Here is a 17,627-nt window from a genome sequence, read left to right on the forward strand (position 1 = left end):
AGCAGCAGTTCTTGTTTCTTAGCTTTGCATAAACACATTAACAGCTGCATTCAACATTAATAAATGAGATGATAGTTCTACTCTATATACTGATGCAAAGACAATCTATGAATAGCACACATGTCCAAAGTACCAACTAAACTCTATGAAAAAAATCCACAACCCTTGAAAGACAAAGTCAACATTACAACATTCCAAAACCATCACGCTGGCTGGCAACCATGCATATTTTCTTTTCTCCAAGGTGAGTTGTTCTGTCTTGTTCTTTTGATTTTTTGATCATTACTAAAATAAATCTTAGTTTTCCATTACTCCTGTAGATATTTTTCAAATATTAATATAACATGCTGGAGAAACAGGGGGGATTCTTGTCAGCTATTGTTCCATTCCTGCAGCACAGTGATATTTAAATGGACCACCACCCCTCCCAACTCCAGCCCAGGCACCTACTCCTGATATTTGAGACAACCGAGTGGGATAGGTGCTGATAGAGACGAGTCAAGTTTTCTGATTAACACAACATATTTTTAAACTTAAACATGAGTTTATACATTGCATTATTCTTTAAACTGCCATGTTAATTTGACCATTGTTTGTTAAATATGTGATAAAGATATACTTATATTTGAGTGTCCTACCTATTTGGGACTGAGCCACCATGGTTGAATTGCGATCACAGAGTGGAGAGAAAGGAAGCCCCAATTCAGCCTCTTTATCACCCTGCAATAAGATGAAATGAAGAACTGTAATCGAGCAGCAGTGGTCTCTCATGTAAAAGCATAAATAAGCTTTGAAATCTTCCTAAACTAACCATTTTGCATGCTAACTGCAAATACAATATTCCAACTAGTGCTCCCAGTGTCTGACTCTCTTTGTCAGAAGTGTTATACCATTAAATCTACCCAATATTTGGAAACAGTTAAATTATTGTCCCTTAGGGTTCTCCTACAAACATCAAAATAACTCTCAGTAACATTAGAATCTGTTTAATGCTTTGTAATCTCAGCTGACTATTGTTATCACCTGTCTGAAGAATTCCTCCAATAGTGCCATGGTCCAGCGATGATGTAATTCCCAGGCTTTAGTAGGATGGCTGATATCAGCAGTGTGCAGCAATAGCGAGAAGGCCTTTGGTTTGTCAATCCTGCGATGATAGAAATTACTAGTTCAGGCAACTGCCAAATTAGTGTAACGTCACCAGAGGGTTAAAAGAATATGCACAGCACAGATTATGTGACATATGTTTGCAATCATTTTTTAATTGATGATGAGAACACATATCAGGAATTCAATCAGTGGAAAATATACATGCAATCTGTACCCCTGACCTCTGTACCTGATATCGTGCTCAGGCTCCCATCCACAGAGCTCTGCATCGGGAGCACTAAATCACAACATTAATCCCACAGTTAGTACCATTTACCACATACATGAATTTATTTATCCTTTGTGCATAAAATGCCTCATTTTATGATAAGAAAAGGTTGCAAAATCCAGATGGACTGCATATGCAAATATATATTGGGCCAGATTTTGCTGTCAAGAATAATGGTGAGGCTAATGGCCTTTACATTAATTTTTAATTAAATGGTACAGCAATTTCAGATGAGGAGCAGATGCATGGTTAAACACAAGTATCCAAAGATTGTTGTGCTAGTGGCACTGCTCCACCAGTACCTTTGCGAAAACAGCATCTTACTGTCTGCCTCACCATAAATGTATTGAAGGGCATGAAGTTGCTGCATTTGCATGGTACACAAAAATTAAACTAGTCAGACGGATTAATTTTTGCCATTTCAACAAATATCCTTTTGACAATGTGATAATGATTAATTACTGCCAATCAACCTCTCTGGCACTGAAAATTAACTACTATAAGTGTGGAAAACCATTCCTTCAGGAATTAATTGTTGAAGAGTTTTAAAATGTAAAATTGAAAGTTTTTACTTTAATTTTACTTTGCCTTTATGTTTCATTTTCTCTCTCTCTTAATCCAACCTTACTCTCCCTTTATTTCTCTCTCTGTACTTGGTTTGATATTGAATTCAGCCATTCTAATTGACATTTAATTCTCAGTCCTTCTTAATCCTTCAATCTGATTACTTAAGGGGATACACAGTTGGCTTCCCTGTTCATTCAGGTCCCAGATGCCCTGTTTCCCTCACTGCAGAGTTATCAGCTTACTTTTTTGCAACTTTGTGGACACAACTGTTGTGTGAGCTGAAGGGTGCAGGGGTAAATGTAACTATGACGGACACTGCTAGATGTCCTGCCACAGCACAATCTGGTCCATATCGGCAAATGTTTACACGAACAGGAAGGAGTATGGTAACTGAAGGCCCATGTTTAGAGTCTTTAAGTTTGTTATTTACTTTTGGTCAAAGGGATTAAGAATCTGGTTGGCTGCACTGCCAAATGCTGAAGACATACATTTCTGAAATCATTAACATTTGAGTCTTATCATTATCATCATTAGGCACCCTTAATGGATGATAATAAGTAGTAGATTCTGAAGGACAATGGAGTGGTCCAGGTCACTGAATGCATCTTCAAATGCCTTATGCCAAAACTGCGCTACTAGCCTCAGCCACTGCTCAATGCATCACATCCCCATCATTGACCTACCAACAATCTCTATCAATCACAACTCATACCTAACATTCATAGCTTCATCGCACCCTCACATGCATAGCACTGCTGCACGCCTCACACCCACATCCCACAACTTGCGCTGCTCAATCACGGCAGCCAAACACATTACACCACACTCACTGACACACTTCCTCTCTCTTGCAGACAAGGTAGTGCATAACCAGTGGCAGCAACACCTAATCAGCAGAAGATAGGCACGGCTGCATGTCCTCAGCCCCATGGAGGAGACGGTGCTTGGCATCACTGGAGTGGCTATGATGGGGCTGAAACCATTGAAGATGAAGGTATCCTCATACCTAACTATCCTTCACACATCCCCCTTACCTCACAATCTGTTCTGATATACAAGATGCAGATACTGTAAGCACGTACATCTTGCTTTACCCCACTCCTCTCATCACAACCCTAATCTTGTCTGTTTCTCCTTTCATAAACCCAAGAACTACAAGATCTCCAGGAAATGGTGGAACAGCAAAAGGTGGAAGAGCAGGAAGACAGTGCTGAAGAAGAAACACCTTCACTCACATTTAAATACACTGCCAACAACACAGATACTGACACTATGCATACTTTGGACAGTAGCTTCGAGGTGGGAGCTGCATGTGGAAAGACCCCAGATAAATGTGGTCTGCAGCCATGGCAGGGGACAACATAGCACTAGTGCCAGCTTGCTGGAAGGCGAGGTCAGACATGCATTCTGCTACGGAAGACTCAGATGAGGATTTCAGTGTGTGGCCAACAGAAGAAGGCTGATGGGTATACACAATGAAATGCTTGGTGCATTAGCATGCCTGCCAGAAAGCCTATAGTCACTGCCAAAGAGCATGGAGGAGTCTGGCACCAAATGGCACAGGGCTTTGATCAGAGCTTGGAGATCATCTTCTCCAATGTTGAAGTGAGGGCTTTAAAATAAAAGGAGATAGGGGTCAGATGAAGGGAGATTTAGAAATCTAAAGGGAAATGTCAAGCAAATAGAGCAGCGCATGATTTGGGTAAAGACAAGCAGAGTGGGACAGGAAGGGACAAAGGTGTAAGGGTAATAGTGCATCAGCAAATAAGGTACATGCAAAGAGCAGCAGTCAAGAAATAAAATTAAAGGCTCCTTATCTGAACGCACAAAGCTTTTGTGACAAGATAATTGAACTAGTGGAACAAATAGAGATAAATAGGTTTGATATAATCATCATTACAGAGACATGGTTACAAGGTGACAAAGTTGGGAAATAAATATTCCAGGTTACACAACATTTTAAAAAGATAGAAAGGAAAAGGAGGAGTATTACTGATAATAAAGGATGACATAAGGACAGTAGTAGGGAATGATCTTGGTTCAGAAGATCAGAAAATAGAATCAGTATGGGTGGAGATTAGGAATAACAAGGGTCAGGAAAAGCTGGTGGAAGTAATTTATAGACCCCCTAACAGTCGTTACACTATTGGACAGAGCATTATTTCAGAAATTATTGGAGCTTATAACAAAGGCAATGTAATAATCATGGGGGGCTTTCATTATCATATATCAAATGGGCAAAGGTCAACTGGATGATAAGTTTGTAGCTTTTGTGATGCGTCTGACAACAATACACTGTGGAACCAGCTATGGACAAAGCTATTTTAGAACTAATATTGTGTAATGAGGCAGGATTAAATAGTTATCTCATTTCCTCTGGAAAAAGTAATCATAATTTAATTTAATTCCATATTAAGTTTGAGAACAACATACTCAAGTCCAAAACAAGAATCTTAAACTTAAACAAAAGGTATAGTGGCAAATAAACAGTGTGAAACATTTAAAGAAATAATTCATAACATTCAACAAAACTATGTTCCATTAAAAAGCAAAAACTCAGTGAGAAAAATCCATCCATGGCTTACTAGGGAAGTTAAGGATAGTATTAGATTAAAAGAAGAGGCTTATAATGCTGAGAAGAATAGTAGTAAGCTTGACTGACCTCCAACAACCACAACCATCTTCCTTTGTCCTAGGTATGACTCCAACCAGCAGAGAGTTTCCATCCCCCACCATCACTCTCCCCACCATCACTCTCCCCACCATCCACCCCCCCCCCCCCCACCCCCACCCTCCCCCCCCCCCACCACCACCACCCCCCGATTCCCACTGACTCCTGTATTGCTAGGGATCCTTGAACCATATTCAGTCAAATGCTACCTCGATGTCAAGGGCAGTCACTCGCACCTCACCTTTGGCGTTCAGTTCTTTTGTCCATGTTTAGACCAAGGCTATAATGAGGTCAGGAGCTGAGTGGCCCTGGCAGAACCCAAACTGAGCATCAGTGAGCAGGTTATTGCTGAGCAAGTGCTGCTTAATAGCACTGTCGATGACCCCTTCTATCACTTTGCTGATGATCAAGAGTAGACTGATGGGGCAGTAATTGGCTAGGTTGGATTTATCCTACTTTTTATGCACAGGACATACCTGGGCAATTTTCCACATTGCTGGGTAGATGCCAGTGTTGTAGTGGTACTGGAACAGCTTGGCTCGGGGCACAGCTAGTTCTGGAGCACGTCTTCAGTACTATTGCCGAAATGTTGTCAGGGCGCATAGCCTTTGCAATATCCAATGCCTTCAGCCATTTCTTGATATCACGTGTTGTGAATCAGATTAACTGAAGACTGGCATCTGTGATGCTGGGGACTTCAGGAGGTGGCCGAGATGGATCATCCACTCGGCACTTCTGGCTGAAAATAGCTGCAAATGCTTCAGTCGTCTTTTGCACTGATGTGTTGGGCTCCCCCATTGTAGGGGGTGGGGATATTTGTGGAGCCTCCTCCTCCTGTTAGTTGCTTAATTGTCCACCACCATTCACAACAGGATGTGACAGGACTTCAGGGCTTAGATCTGATCTGTTGGTTGTGGGATCGCTTAGCCCTGTCTATCACATGTTGCTTTTGCTGTTTGGCATGCAAGTAGTCCTGGGTTGTACCTTCACCAGGCTGACATCTCATTTTGAGGTATGTCTGTTACTGCTCCTGGCATGCCCTCCTGCACTTTTCATTGAACGATAGTTGGTCCCCTGGCTTGATGGTTATCTGGCTTGCAACCCAGGTTATTAAAGGACATGTGGGTGAAGACAGCAGAAGGTCTTGCCATAATCCTCAATCCTCCATATATACGAGAGAGGATTGGAGGGTGGCAAATGTGACACCCTTATTCAAGAAAGCAGGTAAGGACAGTCCTAGCAACTACAGGCCAGTTAGTTTAACTTCAGTGGTGGGTGCGATTTTAGAAACAATAATCATGGAAAAAATTAACAGGCACTTTGAGAGGTTTGAGTTGATTAAGGTTAGCCAGTGTGGATTTGAAAAGGCAGATTCTTTTGGGCCTCCTTATCTCGAGAGACAATGGATACGCGCCTGGAGGTGGTCAGTGGTTTGTGAAGCAGCGCCTGGAGTGGCTATAAAGGCCAATTCTGGAGTGACAGGCTCTTCCACAGGTGCTGCAGAGAAATTTGTTTGTTGGGGCTGTTGCACAGTTGGCTCTCCCCTTGCGCCTCTGTCTTTTTTCCTGCCAACTACTAAGTCTCTTCGACTCGCCACAATTTAGCCCTGTCTTTATGGCTGCCCGCCAGCTCTGGCGAATGCTGGCAACTGACTCCCACGACTTGTGATCAATGTCACACGATTTCATGTCACGTTTGCAGACGTCTTTAAAGCGGAGACATGGACGGCCGGTGGGTCTGATACCAGTGGCGAGCTCGCTGTACAATGTGTCTTTGGGGATCCTGCCATCTTCCATGCGGCTCACATGGCCAAGCCATCTCAAGCGCCGCTGACTCAGTAGTGTGTATAAGCTGGGGGTGTTGGCCGCTTCAAGGACTTCTGTGTTGGAGATATAGTCCTGCCACCTGATGCCAAGTATTCTCCGAAGGCAGCGAAGATGGAATGAATTGAGACGTCGCTCTTGGCTGGCATACGTTGTCCAGGCCTCGCTGCCGTAGAGCAAGGTACTGAGGACACAGGCCTGATACACTCGGACTTTTGTGTTCCGTGTCAGTGCGCCATTTACCCACACTCTCTTGGCCAGTCTGGACATAGCAGTGGAAGCCTTACCCATGCGCTTGTTGATTTCTGCATCTAGAGACAGGTTACTGGTGATAGTTGAGCCTAGGTAGGTGAACTCTTGAACCACTTCCAGAGCGTGGTCGCCAATATTGATGGATGGAGCATTTCTGACATCCTGCCCCATGATGTTCGTTTTCTTGAGGCTGATGGTTAGGCCAAATTCATTGCAGGCAGACGCAAACCTGTCGATGAGACTCTGCAGGCATTCTTCAGTGTGAGATGTTAAAGCAGCATCGTCAGCAAAGAGGAGTTCTCTGATGAGGACTTTCCGTACTTTGGACTTCGCTCTTAGACGGGCAAGGTTGAACAACCTGCCCCCTGATCTTGTGTGGAGGAAAATTCCTTCTTCAGAGGATTTGAACGCATGTGAAAGCAGCAGGGAGAAGAAAATCCCAAAAAGTGTGGGTGCGAGAACACAGCCCTGTTTCACACCACTCAGGATAGGAAAGGGCTCTGATGAGGAGCCACCATGTTGAATTGTGCCTTTCATATTGTCATGGAATGAGGTGATGATACTTAGTAGCTTTGGTGGACATCCGATCTTTTCTAGTAGTCTGAAGAGACCACGTCTGCTGACGAGGTCAAAGGCTTTGGTGAGATCAATGAAAGCAATGTAGAGGGGCATCTGTTGTTCACGGCATTTCTCCTGTATCTGACGAAGGGAGAACAGCATGTCAACGGTCGATCTCTCTGCACGAAAGCCACACTGTGCCTCCGGGTAGACGCGCTCGGCCAGCTTCTGGAGCCTGTTCAGAGCGACTCGAGCAAAGACTTTCCCCACTATGCTGAGCAGGGAGATTCCACAGTAGTTGGAAAGCAGGTAAGGACAGTCCTAGCAACTACAGGCCAGTTAGTTTAACTTCAGTGGTGGGTGCGATTTTAGAAACAATAATCATGGAAAAAATTAACAGGCACTTTGAGAGGTTTGAGTTGATTAAGGTTAGCCAGTGTGGATTTGAAAAGGCAGATTATGTTTGACTAATCTAATTGATTTTTTTCTGAAATAACAGAGAAGGTTGTGAAGGGTATGCAGTGGACATTGTCTATAAAGATTTTAAGAAAGCATTTGACAAAGTACCATAGGAAAGGCCGGTTGTCAAAATTGAGGCTCATGGAATCGGAGGGTCAGTGTCAGCTTGGATTAAAAAATGGCTGAAGGACAGAAAACAACGAGTCGTGGTAAATGGTTGTTTTTCAGAGTGCAGGATGGTAGACAGTGGTGTTTCCCAAGTGTCAGTGTTAGGACCACTGCTTTTTCTGTTCTATATAAATGACCTGGATATTGGAATACAGAGTACAATTTCAAAATTTGCCCATGATACCAAACTTGGAGATGTGGCAAACAGTGAGGATGACATCAATGGACTGCAATTGGACATAGACAGGCGAGCAGAATGGAAAGACAAGTGGCAGATGAAATTTAATAGGGAGACGTGTGAGGTGATGCATTTTGGCAAAAGGGATAGGGAGAGGTAATATAGACTAAATGGCACAGTTCTAGAACGCACAGGGGCAGAGGGACCTGGGGGTACATGTGCATAGATCTCTGAAGGTGGCAGGTTATACTGAATGAGTAGCTATAAAGCATATGGGATCTTGGGCTTCATAAATAGAGGCATAGAGTACAAAAGCGGGGAAGTTATGCTGAACTTTTGTCAAGTTCTGGTTAGGCCACAACTAAGTGCCATAATGATTCACCAATAACAATTGTACAATCACAGCAAAAGCAAGTCGAGGTCAATCAGCACCTATCTTGAAAGTAGTTGATGATCCCTTTAAATGGCTTTGGGGGTGGTTCCTTCCTGCTGCTGAATGCACATTCAACTGTGCACACTTAAGAGATGGCATTAGCTGGAGCATTATGCTCCAAATGGCTGTGTTATTGTCAAATCAATGTGAGACACCGATTGATGTCACTATCAATGTCCCCTCTAATTTCTTTTTGCAGTGTGAGGCCGGCATGTTGCAAAGCATTGTCCGTTTAATATTGTTGGCAGTCACACATACGTGCATCTTAAAGGGAACGTTGGTGGTGCTGGGCCAGTTTTTTCCCTGTGTGGCACATTCTGAGTGCTGCGCTGCTGTTAGGGAAACATAAGTCATGATCAGCCTATTCTGCATACATCCATTGGATGTACCCTGCGTGCACACTGATGCCTTCGTCAAAACAGCATCTAGCCTGGCTAGTATTAGAAGTGTGTACATGCGCTACAAATAATCATCGTGCCAGAGAAATAACTGAATTTTCTGACCAGACAGTTCACTCAACTGGGCAAAGGAACTGGTACTTTTAACCTAACATATTTGGGGGCATTTCAAGACGGCACACAATTGGCTGGATTCGGGACTCCAACATCGGGACCAAATGGGGTTCCCGAGCCTGTACTTGACGGGACTATGTCCGGCAGCAGAATCTTTCTATTTGTCTGCTTCCAAGCTTGCCATCCTATCATGGCAGCTGCACTGGGAGAGGTGGCTCTGCGGAGGCAGGTCAGCAACTGGGAGGGCGCCTGAAGATGGAGGTGCCCTCGGAGCCGTAAATCAAAATCAAACATGATGAGGGCAGAAGCTGGTAGTTTCCTCTGAGTGGAGAGGAACCCTGTCTAGAGGAATCATTTGGGCCATGGGTACAGCTTTTCCTGCCCGAGACTCCATCACTGGGGGATGGAGCCTTTGGCTCCAATGGCCACCCGGACTGCCGCAGGGAGGCTGCCTCCATTGAGGCAGTGGCTTCTGCGTGCAGTAGGGTTGGGGGGGGGGGGGGGGGGGGGAAGGTGGTGGCGGCATGCCTCCAGCAGCAAAATGCTGGTGAGGCTGCAAAATCATCCCTAATTGGGGCCTTAACAACTGTAACTGGCTGCCCGCTGCTGTGGAGCAGGCAGCTGATTCTATTCCCAAGCTCGCCCCTGGGAAAGTTCTCCCCCTGTGGGAATGCATCAGAGAGCTGTCCAGATGCTGCTCCTCCATATTTTCCTGGCCAACCCCACCTCCAAGCCTGCCACTAAGGGGCCGGGAAAATTCAGCCCAATGTGTGCTAATTACTGGGTAATGTTCAGTATTTGCGCTTAAACCCCTATTTGACGACTAATGAGAGCATAACAACATAATAGGAGCAGGAGTAGGCCACACAGCTCCTCGAGCCTACTCCGCTATTCAAAAACATCATTGTTGAACATCAATACCACTTTGCCACCCCATCCCCATATGCATTGATCCCTTGATGCCCACAAATCTATCGATATAAGTCTTGAATATGCTTGTTGACTGAACAACCCCATAGCTCTTTGGGGTAGAGAAATCACAACCCTCTAAAGTGAAGAAATTTCTCCTCTACTCAGTCCTAAATGGTCGACCCCTTTATCCTGAGACTATGACCCCTAGTTCTAGGTTCTCTAGCCAGGGGAAACAATCTTTCAGCATCTATCCTATCAAACCTTCAAAACATTTTATACATTTCAATGAAATCACCTCTCATTCTTCTCAACTCCAGAAAACATAGGCCCATTTTACTCAATTTCTCCTCATTAGCCAGCCCATTTGTGATACAAGGAATCAATATAGTGAACCGTCATTAAACTCACTCTAAGGGAAGTATATCCCTCCTTAAGTAAGGATACCAAAACTGTACACAATACTCCAGGTGTGTTTGCACTAAAATCCTATATAATTGCAGCAAGACTATCTTAGTTTTATTCTCCAACCCCCTTATTATTTGCCTTCCTAATTGCTTCCTGTACCTGCATGTTAGCTTTGTGATTTGTGTATTTGACAAGGTCCCGCAGAGTGGTCAGTGAAATGAAAGCCCATGGGATACAGGGGAATGTGGCAGGTTGGATCCAGAATTGGTTCAGGGACAGGAAACATAGGGTAGTAATTGACGGATGTTTATGCCAATGGAAGCTGTTTCCAGTGGCGTTCCACAGGGCTCAGCGCTGGGTCCCTTTCTGTTTGTGGTATATATTAATGATATGGACTGAAATGAGAGAGGTATGATTGGGAAATTTGCTGATGACATCAAAATTGGCCGTGTAGTTGATAGTGAAGAGGATAGCCGTGGACTCCAGAATGATATCAATGGTTTGGTTGAGTGGGCGGAAAAGTGACAAATGGAATTCAATCCAGACAAGTGTGAGGTAATGCATTTGGGGAGGGCAAATAAAGCGAGGGAATATACAATAAACGGGAGGATATTGAGAGGGGTAGAAGAAGTGAGAGATCTTGAAGTGCATGTCCACAGGTCCCTGAAGGTGGCAGGACAGGTAGAAAGAGAGGTGAAGAAGGCATATGGAATGCTTTCCTTTATTGGCCAAGGTATAGAATACAAAATCAAGGATGTAATGCTGGAACTGTATAAAATGCTGGTTAGGCCACAGCTGGACTATTGCATACAGTTCTGGTCACCACATTACAGAAAGGACATAATTGCTCTGGAGAGAGTACAGAGGAGATTTACAAGAATGTTACCAAGGCTTGAAAGCTTCAGCTATGAAGAAAGATTGGATAGGCTAGGGTTGTTTTCCCTAGAACAGAGGAGGCTGAGGGGTGACTTAATTGAGGTGTACAAAATTATGGGGAACCTAAATAGAGTAGACAGGAAGGACTTGTTTCCCCCAGCAGAGAGGTCAATTACCAGGGGGCATATATTTAAGGTGATTGGGATAAGGATTAGAGGAGACATGAGGAAAAACTTTTTCACCCAGAGGGCGGTGGGTGTCTGGAATTCGCTGCCAGGAACGTTGGTGGAGGCAGAAACCTTCAATTCTTTTAAAAGGTACTTGGACATGCACCTGAAGTGCTGTAACCTGCAAGGCTATGGATCAGGTGTTTTAAGGTGGGATTAGATTGGTCCCCTCACCTAAGACATTGATATAGATTGTAAATAGCTTAGGTCCAAACACTGATCCTTGCAGCACTCTACTAGTTATACCCTACTATCCTGAAAATGACTCATTTATTCCTACTCTCTGTTTTCTGTTTGTTAACCAATCCTCCATCCATACTAATATATTACCCCAGATCTCATGACCCATAATCTTGTCTAACAACCTTGTGTGGCACCTTCTGAAATTCCTTCTGAAAATCCAAATATACTGGATCCACTGGTCCTGCCTTATCTGCCCTGCGAGATAGACCCTCAAAAAACTCTCATAGCTTTGTCAAAGCTGTAATTTCCCTTTCATAAGTGTTGACTCTGCCAAATCATATTGTGATTTTCCAAGTACTTTGTTACTACACCCTTAATAATTGATTTTAGTATTTTCTCCACTACTGATGTCAAGCTAGCCAGCTTATAGCTCCCGGTTTTCTCCTTTCTTGAACAGCAGGGTTATATTTGCTACCTACCAATCCAGGAAGCCTGTTATCGAATCTAGGGAATTCTGGAAGATCAAAACCAATGCAATACTATCTCTGCAGTCACCTCTCTTAAAACCCTAGGATGTAGGGCATCAGGTCATGGGAATTTGTCAGATTTTACTTCCATTAATTTCTCCTGTATTTACTAATATTAATCACTTTAAGTTCCATATTCACATTAGATACTTTCCAGTATGATTTTTGTGTGTTCTACTGTGAAGACAGGCACAAAATATTTGTTTAACATCGCTGCCATTTCCTTGCTCCCCACTATAATTTCATCTGTCTCTACCTCTAACAGACCATGTTTGCTTTCGCTAACCTCTTTCTTTTCACAGACTTGTAAAAGTTCTTACACATTGCTTTTATATTTTTTGCTAGTTTACTCTCTTTATCAATGTCTTTGTAATCCTTTGCTGATGTTGAAAACACTCCCAATCCTCAAGCTTACTGCTCTTTTTGCCAACATTGTAATCCTCTTCTAACCTAGTTCTATCCTTAACTTTTAACTGGCCTGGTTGTACCATTGGGGTTTTTATTCCTCAAGGGAATGTATGCTCATTGAGAATTATGAATTTATTTAAATGTTTGGTATTACTTATCTACTTATCTTTAAAATTATGAAAGGATTCAATAGGATAGATGCAGTAGAGAGGAATTTTCCACTTGTGGGTTGTCCAAAACTTGAGGGCATAAATATGAGATAGTCAATAATAAATCCAATAAAGAATTCAGAAGGAGCTTCCTTACTCCAGGAATGGTGAGATTGAGCAACTTGCTACGAATGATTGAGACGAATAACATAAATGGACTTAAAAGTTAAGCTAAACAAGTACATGAGGGAGAATGAAATAGAAGGGTATATTGATAGGCTGAGATGACATAAGGTGGGAGGAGGCTGGTCTGGAGTATAAACACTGGCATAGACCTGTTATGCCAATTGGCCCATTTCTGTGCTATAAAATTCTATGTAATATGTCAAGGCACGGCTACCCAAAAGTATCATATATCAGGTAGGCAGTCCAAGTTTGCAGGTCACAAAGTGTTGCCTGTTAACCTGATACATACTTAGTGCTTCCTCATGCCAAGCCCTAGGACCTTTATTGCTCACCATACAAATCCATATTTGACAGATCAGAAATCTATCATTTCGTTTGATAGAAATTCTGATAACTTATTCTATCTCTAAGACAGCTACGAAAGGATGGGCCACGATCAGAAGGTAGGGAGTTACATAAACTTTACAGCACAGAAACACACCATCAGCCCAACTGGTCTACACCGGTGTTTATGCAACACAAGTTCCCTCCCACCCTACTTCATTGAATTCCATCCACAAAAACTTCTACTCCTTTCTCTCTTATGTGTGCTTATCTAGCTTCCCCTTAAATGCATCTATGCAATTTGCTTTAAACAAATTAACTGTTAAGCAATATTTCATTTATTTAAAAGGCTGAATAAACCGACCGCTTGCCGTGGTCCTCTCTACAATGTAAAATCAGGGTTGGATACCTTTCCATGACTGCCTTCAACATCATATTATCAATGAAAAAGTGTGTCTTCTGTGAGGTTTAAGTGATCCTGCAGCAACCTCTTTCTACAAAGACTACCATCACCGATAAGCAACAATGCATCCTGAAGAGTAGTTGAAAACTATGCATTTTTTCAGCAGGAAAAGTTCAAATAACACTTCAAGTTGGATTCAAACTCATATATCCCCTGTCCCCAAATTGGGAATATTGGTCATTTACAGTGTTTGCCAAATCATATGCAGTTTAATTTTAGCTGAGAGTGAACAAATAGTAGTTAATGCAATTGGATAAAAATGACTGTATTCCGATGGTTAAAAGAGATGACCACTGTCAATAATGACTTACCCCTCTGGTTGCTGCAAAGCATTCCTCATGGCTTTAATTTGTTGAAAGTGGCAAGACATGTCAGTTGCCAAGACCATTTCAATTACCAGGGACCGAAGTTCCCTTTGGAGAAAATGAAAGATAATCATGAGCATCTTGATTCAAATTCAACAAAACCAGCCAATTAATTTGACATTTCAAACTCATTTGCATGCAACATTCGCCCCAAATGTCAACTATTCCTTTTTACAAGGGTCACTCATTGTCTTCATTTCAAATACCATTCATAATTTGAACTAATTGAACCAAAGATTAACCTCAGTATATAAAAAAGTGCTGCGGTATGAACCTATTAGGGATTCCTTCTTCAATTAAACAGAGGGGCTCTAAGTTGATTTCGTCTTGAAAACCTTTGATAAACAATTACATATGTACTTAAGTACATCTAATACTGATTTTAAAATAATTTCATCAGCAGATCTCAAGGATTCAATCTTCCCCAATTCTGCATGAACCCAAATCAGTTTAGAAAATAATGGTGGTTCAATATCTTTGAAGGGAATCCAATCAACTCAATTTAAAACCGGAATCAAAGATCATCCTCCAACGACCAGGTAGTACCTCCAACACCACCCCACTCCCCTGATTCAATAGGACATTGCCCTACACCAACACCCACCAAAAACCTATTGAGAACCATCCCACCCCACCCCACCCCACACAGGAATTAACAATTAAAAGGGGAGTGTAACATTTGGAGTGTGGGTGAGGGGAGTGGAACTCTGGAAGTGTTTACGAGTGATCACTAATAGCATTTTCCAAGTTTGAAGGAGCAGAGAATTAAGAAGTAACAGGCAAAACCCAAAGCCAAGGAAGCCTCATGGATGCTGCAGGTAACTACTTCTGTCACTGGCCATGCCAGACCAATGGTGCAAATTATTAGAAGTCTCCTCACAGCATTTGTTCCGCTCTGCATCTCCCTCTTTGCTGACCTGGACCCTACGAATTGACCTCTCCAAGCGTTGGATGGGTAGGCACAACTATATTTACAAATATGGTTGCTGGCATCTCGCTGATTGATGATTACCCTGGCATGCTTTCATGTAAAGTGTGATATGCATAATTGGGATGCTTCCGAAGAACACCATGTATTAGTCGTAGTCAGACCTTCAGACTTATCTGTGCTATCAGGTCTGCTGCCACAACCCACCTCGAGAGTTGGAGCCGCGACATGCACTAATTGTTTGAAAGGAGGAGCTCGGGTCGCCTCTGTCCACAAATGTGGACTTGCGGGCACCAGTCAGTTCTTACAGAGTAGCACTTATACATCATGACCTACCTACCAAACCTTTGGAGATTCTTCCACTTCTTCCTAGCACCTCACAGCAAAAGAGAAGCTAGTCCGTCTGGCCTGTCCCATAAAATTGTAAAGCCTACAATATAGATTCACCCTGCCTACCCATATAATCTTCTGGGAAAGGTAAATAAACAGGTAAAAAGCCAGGCCAATTAGGGAATAACAATATGGAAAATTCCTCTCTGACCCCTTTAGGCGATTGAAGCAATCACACAGATGCTAACTTATATTATGAACTACCTATTTCTTCTAAGAGGTGATGTCTGCGCCAGTCAGAAGTATTAAGAATGCTCATCGGTGGCAAATTGTTGACAATGGATTTGGGTCTACTTGAAGACCATTTACCAGTGGTGTCCCAATGGTATTAGGACCTTTGCTCTTTCCTATCTTTATTAATGACTTAGATGTAGATGTTGGAGGAATTATCCACAATTTGCCAAGATACAAAGTTATGAGCAAGTGTTAAGTCTATAGAGGATGCTCAACTACTACAAGCAGCTTTCACTGTGCAGTGGAATTGAGCCCATGTTTGGCAAATAATGTTTAACTTAGATAAATGCAGTATTATGCTTAAAGGCAGAACTCATGCTTACAGGTCACAGAACTAAAGCTGGTGGTGAAAGAAAAAGATCTAGGTATTATAATGTATCATTCTCTAAAGGTCCACAACCAATGCTGAGAAGTTATAGCTAAATCAAACAGGGTACTAGACTGCATTCACAGAACAATTCACTGAAAAACAAAACATATCTCTTTGACTGTACAACACCTTGGTGTTCAGTTTTGGTCCTTTCACGTGGTCAGGGATATTGAGACTTTAAAAAAGGAACAAAGTTGGGCCACAATGTTGATCCCTAATTTAAAACACCTTAGCTACTTAGATAGGCTTAAAGAACTCTGTATGCTTTATAGAAGGTAGGATTCATGCTATTTCATCCAAGGAGTAAAAGGGTAGCTCGGGAGAGAGTGGGTCCCCTTAAGGATCAGTGTGGCAATCTATGTGTGGAGCCATGGGAAATGGGCGAGGTCTTAAATGTAGACTGCGGTTGTTATTGGGGCAAAATTCCTTCTGTTTAAAATCCCGGGGCAGGGGGTGAGTGAGGTACAACTACCAAGGAGGAGTGAGGAATATCCTGCTGTTAACAGATGGAAAGATTTGTGACGGTGCTGGGTCAAGTTTGTTCCAATCTATGTGAGCCTAGTCTCTCTCCATAAATAGGGCAGAATGTAGTGACGAATTGCTCAAACTGACCAGGATGTAAATAGTAACAAACTGCATTTATATAATGCCTTTAACCTACAAGACTGTCCCGAAGACGCTTCACAGGACTGTTGAATGGTCAGGCGCTAATATTTGCACAGTGGAATCCAAGGTTAAATGGGCACAATGATGTGAGAAATGGAAAACTTTCAAACTGTTCATAGGCAAGCTTCGGTCAAGACAGTTAAAATTATCACGGGCCTCAAAATGTTTACCACAGACACGTTGCCAACCACTGCTGCTAACACATAGGCCACTCCATATCATTGATCACCTTCACACTTGCCTCATTCTGACTGTTGCTAAAGGGGTGCGCCAATGGGGAAAATTCCCATCCAGATTTGGTGGGGCTGATTTTCCCCATTGGAGGACCACTTTAGCAACAGTTTGAGTGAGGATCTGTGGGGCTGGATTTTAAAGCCCCTCCGCCGCAGGGAATGGTGGCAATGGGGGAAATGAAGATCGGTACAGAGGAGGCCCGCCACTGACCCTGACAGCGGAAGGCCCCATACCAATTTCGGCAACAAAGCAAGGCCTTTTTTTAAATCTTTTTTTTTAATATAAGGTGGCCTTTATACCCCAGGCCCCCTTTTATATATTTTATGCTGAGGGGGCCTTTATTCGTCAGGCCCCCTTTATATACATATTTTAAAAATAACTTTATTAAAAACAGATAAATAAATCAAAAAACTCAAATTAAAATGCCATTCTCGGCGTCGACGATGCACTCCAGTCCTTGCGCTACCCACCGGTCGCAGGAGGCCTCAAGTTTACCGGCGGACACCGCATGCTCCTTCTCCAGGGACACCTGGGCACGAACGTAAAAGGCAAGACCTTGTGGAGGCGGCCTCACTGCTCGGTGACAGGACCCGCATTAACATATGTAAATGCCTACTTAGCATGCCGGCTGAGTTGATTCAGGCAGCATGTTGCAGTCTTTATTGTGGTGGCCGACAATGCCGTGCCTTTGAATCCCATTCGGGGAAACGTGGCGCAACACCTGTGGGGAGGGGGAGGAGGTTTTTTCTCTGTGCGGGAGGTTGGGAGAGGGGTTAGAACATCT

At 43.0% G+C, this 17,627-nt stretch overlaps 1 protein-coding gene across 3 annotated transcripts in view; it reads right to left on the reverse strand.

Annotated features, from left to right (window-relative positions):
* The window catches only part of LOC137370113 (dual specificity calcium/calmodulin-dependent 3',5'-cyclic nucleotide phosphodiesterase 1A-like), a 537,696-nt gene that overhangs the window by 164,223 nt on the left and 355,846 nt on the right, over window positions 1-17,627 (reverse strand). For all 3 annotated transcript variants that reach the window (XM_068032286.1, XM_068032285.1, XM_068032287.1), the window contains exons 9-11: window positions 13,968-14,069; window positions 1,024-1,144; window positions 639-720 (exon numbers count right to left, since the gene is read on the reverse strand). In XM_068032286.1, coding sequence (XP_067888387.1) covers window positions 639-720; window positions 1,024-1,144; window positions 13,968-14,069 — 305 coding nt within the window. The remainder of the gene's footprint in view (window positions 1-638; window positions 721-1,023; window positions 1,145-13,967; window positions 14,070-17,627) is intronic.

This window comes from Heterodontus francisci, chromosome 5 (assembly GCF_036365525.1).
Source record: "Heterodontus francisci isolate sHetFra1 chromosome 5, sHetFra1.hap1, whole genome shotgun sequence".
Classification (NCBI taxonomy): Eukaryota; Metazoa; Chordata; class Chondrichthyes; order Heterodontiformes; family Heterodontidae; genus Heterodontus; species Heterodontus francisci.